This window comes from Centroberyx affinis, unplaced genomic scaffold (assembly GCF_046629955.1).
Source record: "Centroberyx affinis isolate AG114_WGS23_722 - 3 ecotype Tasmania unplaced genomic scaffold, CSIRO-AGI_Caff_v1 ptg000458l_1, whole genome shotgun sequence".
NCBI classification, from domain to species: domain Eukaryota; kingdom Metazoa; phylum Chordata; class Actinopteri; order Beryciformes; family Berycidae; genus Centroberyx; species Centroberyx affinis.
In genome coordinates, this window is record NW_027279118.1 from 350,001 (window position 1) to 352,500 (window position 2,500).

At 43.3% G+C, this 2,500-nt stretch overlaps 1 protein-coding gene across 1 annotated transcript in view; it reads left to right on the forward strand.

The window, feature by feature from the left end:
• Positions 1 to 2,500, forward strand: part of LOC139642313 (putative methyltransferase NSUN7) — a 12,484-nt gene that overhangs the window by 5,578 nt on the left and 4,406 nt on the right. The window contains exons 7-10 of the mRNA XM_071517103.1: positions 37 to 250; positions 785 to 928; positions 1,115 to 1,216; positions 1,536 to 1,653. Coding sequence (XP_071373204.1) covers positions 37 to 250; positions 785 to 928; positions 1,115 to 1,216; positions 1,536 to 1,653 — 578 coding nt within the window. The remainder of the gene's footprint in view (positions 1 to 36; positions 251 to 784; positions 929 to 1,114; positions 1,217 to 1,535; positions 1,654 to 2,500) is intronic.

Below are 2,500 nucleotides of genomic sequence, written 5' to 3' on the forward strand. Positions count from 1 at the left end.
CTGCGCGTGTCTGAAACCATTTGCACCTCTCTTCAGGACAGGAGTGTGTGTGTAGCGGTGAGTGCGTTACGCCCCCTGCTGTCTGATGACAGAGACGTCCTGGTGACGGGGGCCTTCTCCGCTCTGACCGTGGCTCACATAGCCGTCCTGGCCGCCGCCCGCTCGGGGAAAGTGTTAGTGTGCGCTGCCGATCACACACCGGCACACACAGAGGAGATACAACAAGTACTCACACAAATGGACGTCAAAAGTGAGTGATGAAAAGACATGAAACAGTAGGGATGGGACGATACGCTTATCTCACGATACGATTCGATACGCAATACAGGGTTCACGATGATTGTGCAGAGTTATGTTTATTCCTGAGTCGCAAATCTTTCTAGCAATGGCATTGGCTTACTTGAATGTAAACAACAATTTAAAAATGTCATTACAAAATGCAAATAATATAATTTGGATGGAGAGCTTGTGAAACTGTGATGGTCAAGCATCTCATTTGTGATTACTACAGAAGAATAAAATGCAGCTAATATCGTGATTCATTTTCCTGCTCCACAATACGTATTGTCGCAGTTTTGTATTGCGATATATTGAATTTTGATATATTGTCCCATCCATATTAAAGAGTCAAAATCATTCAAAAAGATACCGATATAAGATAATATATCGTATTATCATTTTCTACATAGGAGAAGATGTAAACACCCTGTAATTCTTCAATTAACTGTATTGCATTTTTGCTGTGCATATGCATGTTTGTGTTCATGTTATTTGTCCCATGCAGATGTACGCATCCTGTCAGAGCCGTTCTGTGGTCTGGACGAGTGGGACGGCATGGTTCAGCGCTTACAGGTCATCATGGTGCTGCCTCAGTGTTCGTCCTCCGCCCTCAACGACCCAGTGCACACCATCCACAGCGAACATGGAGGTACGCAGCGCCAGGGAGGAAGGGATGGGAGGGAGGAAGGGAGGGAGAGATGGATGGAGGAAGGAGGGGAGAGGATGGAAAAAGTAAAAAAAAAAAAAAGAGACAGGGAAAATTAGTGTAGGAAGAAATAGACCATAAAGGAAGAAAATACTGCTGGTAATATTAAGATGATGTGTGTTTTGTCAGACTGTGATCTGCTGCAGGACTTGTCCCAAGGCTCTGTGTCCCACAGCAAGATACACACACTGGCCGCCCAGCAAGCTCGGCTGCTAGCACACGCTCTCACATGTGAGTGTACAGTAGACACACACACACACAGTCATATAAACACACATGCACACACACACACACACACATACACACACACATAACTTTAATGCAGTAAAACACAATATGTTGAACACTCCAATATACAGAGCAATATATGATGAGTTAAGGCGGATGACAGTTATACGAGGAACAGTCGTGTACACACACTCGCTCACACACACTCACACTCACACTCACACCAGCAGTATTATAACAGAAAAGACTGTCATACTTTATACAGTGTATTCTTTCTCTCTCTCTCTCTCTCTCTCTCTCTCTCTCTCTCTCTCTCTCTCAGTCCCTAAGGTTCAGACGGTGGTCTACTGCACGCGCTCAGTGTATCCTGAGGAAAATGAACAGCTGGTGAAAAGAGTGTTAGAGAAAGCAAACACTCACCCCAAATTGTTGCCCTTCAGGTACACACACACACACACCCCTGCTCTCTAGTACCCTTGTCTAGATATGCGTTTCTGAGTTCTAAATTGCTTCATGACTCTGCTCTAAATTATTTCATTATCCAATCAGACTTTTCATTGCTAGTCCGCAAACCACAAAGGTAATGAGAAAATTGACTTGACTAAACAAGGTAGATTGGCTGTAAACTGTTTCAGCAACCACAGGCCGTACATAAAGCACTTAGCTTTTTTTTTTAAAAAGCCACAGTTGGCAAGTTTGAAGGAAAACAGGAGTAAGACAAACACAGTTATCCCCCCTCTCCCCCCCCCACCCCCTCCTACCCCAGAGAGTTGATTGACAACTCAGAGCGAGGCTTTCCTGCTCCACGCTGTACCTCAACTGGTCAGATACCCGAGCTACAAAATTTACTTTGACAGGAAAATAGCAGAGCAATGGAGCTATTCTGACATATCATCTACTGATTTATGTCCACCCAACATGGGGATTACCGTTGCTGGATTCAAGCAAAATGTCAACTTATAAAACCTAAACCTATGGCAGCTTTAATCGTACCATAAAACTTAACCAGCAGAGCACTTCACCTTTTCTGAAGCATTGCACTGAACGCAACCAGCATAGCATATAGCCTTTTGTGGCATTTGGTATAATCTAAGCATAATATTATTATACTGGGCAACAAGTACGACAGCTAAACCACTACTACTGCATTGGAGCTATAATCTAAGCAGAGGCTTACATTATTATGTATCGCCACAAATTACATACTGTTTGACTAACTGTAAAGCTACAGTACTCCTACTGTTAGCATAAGTAATTAATAGAAAAACTAGTAATCCACTTCCATAG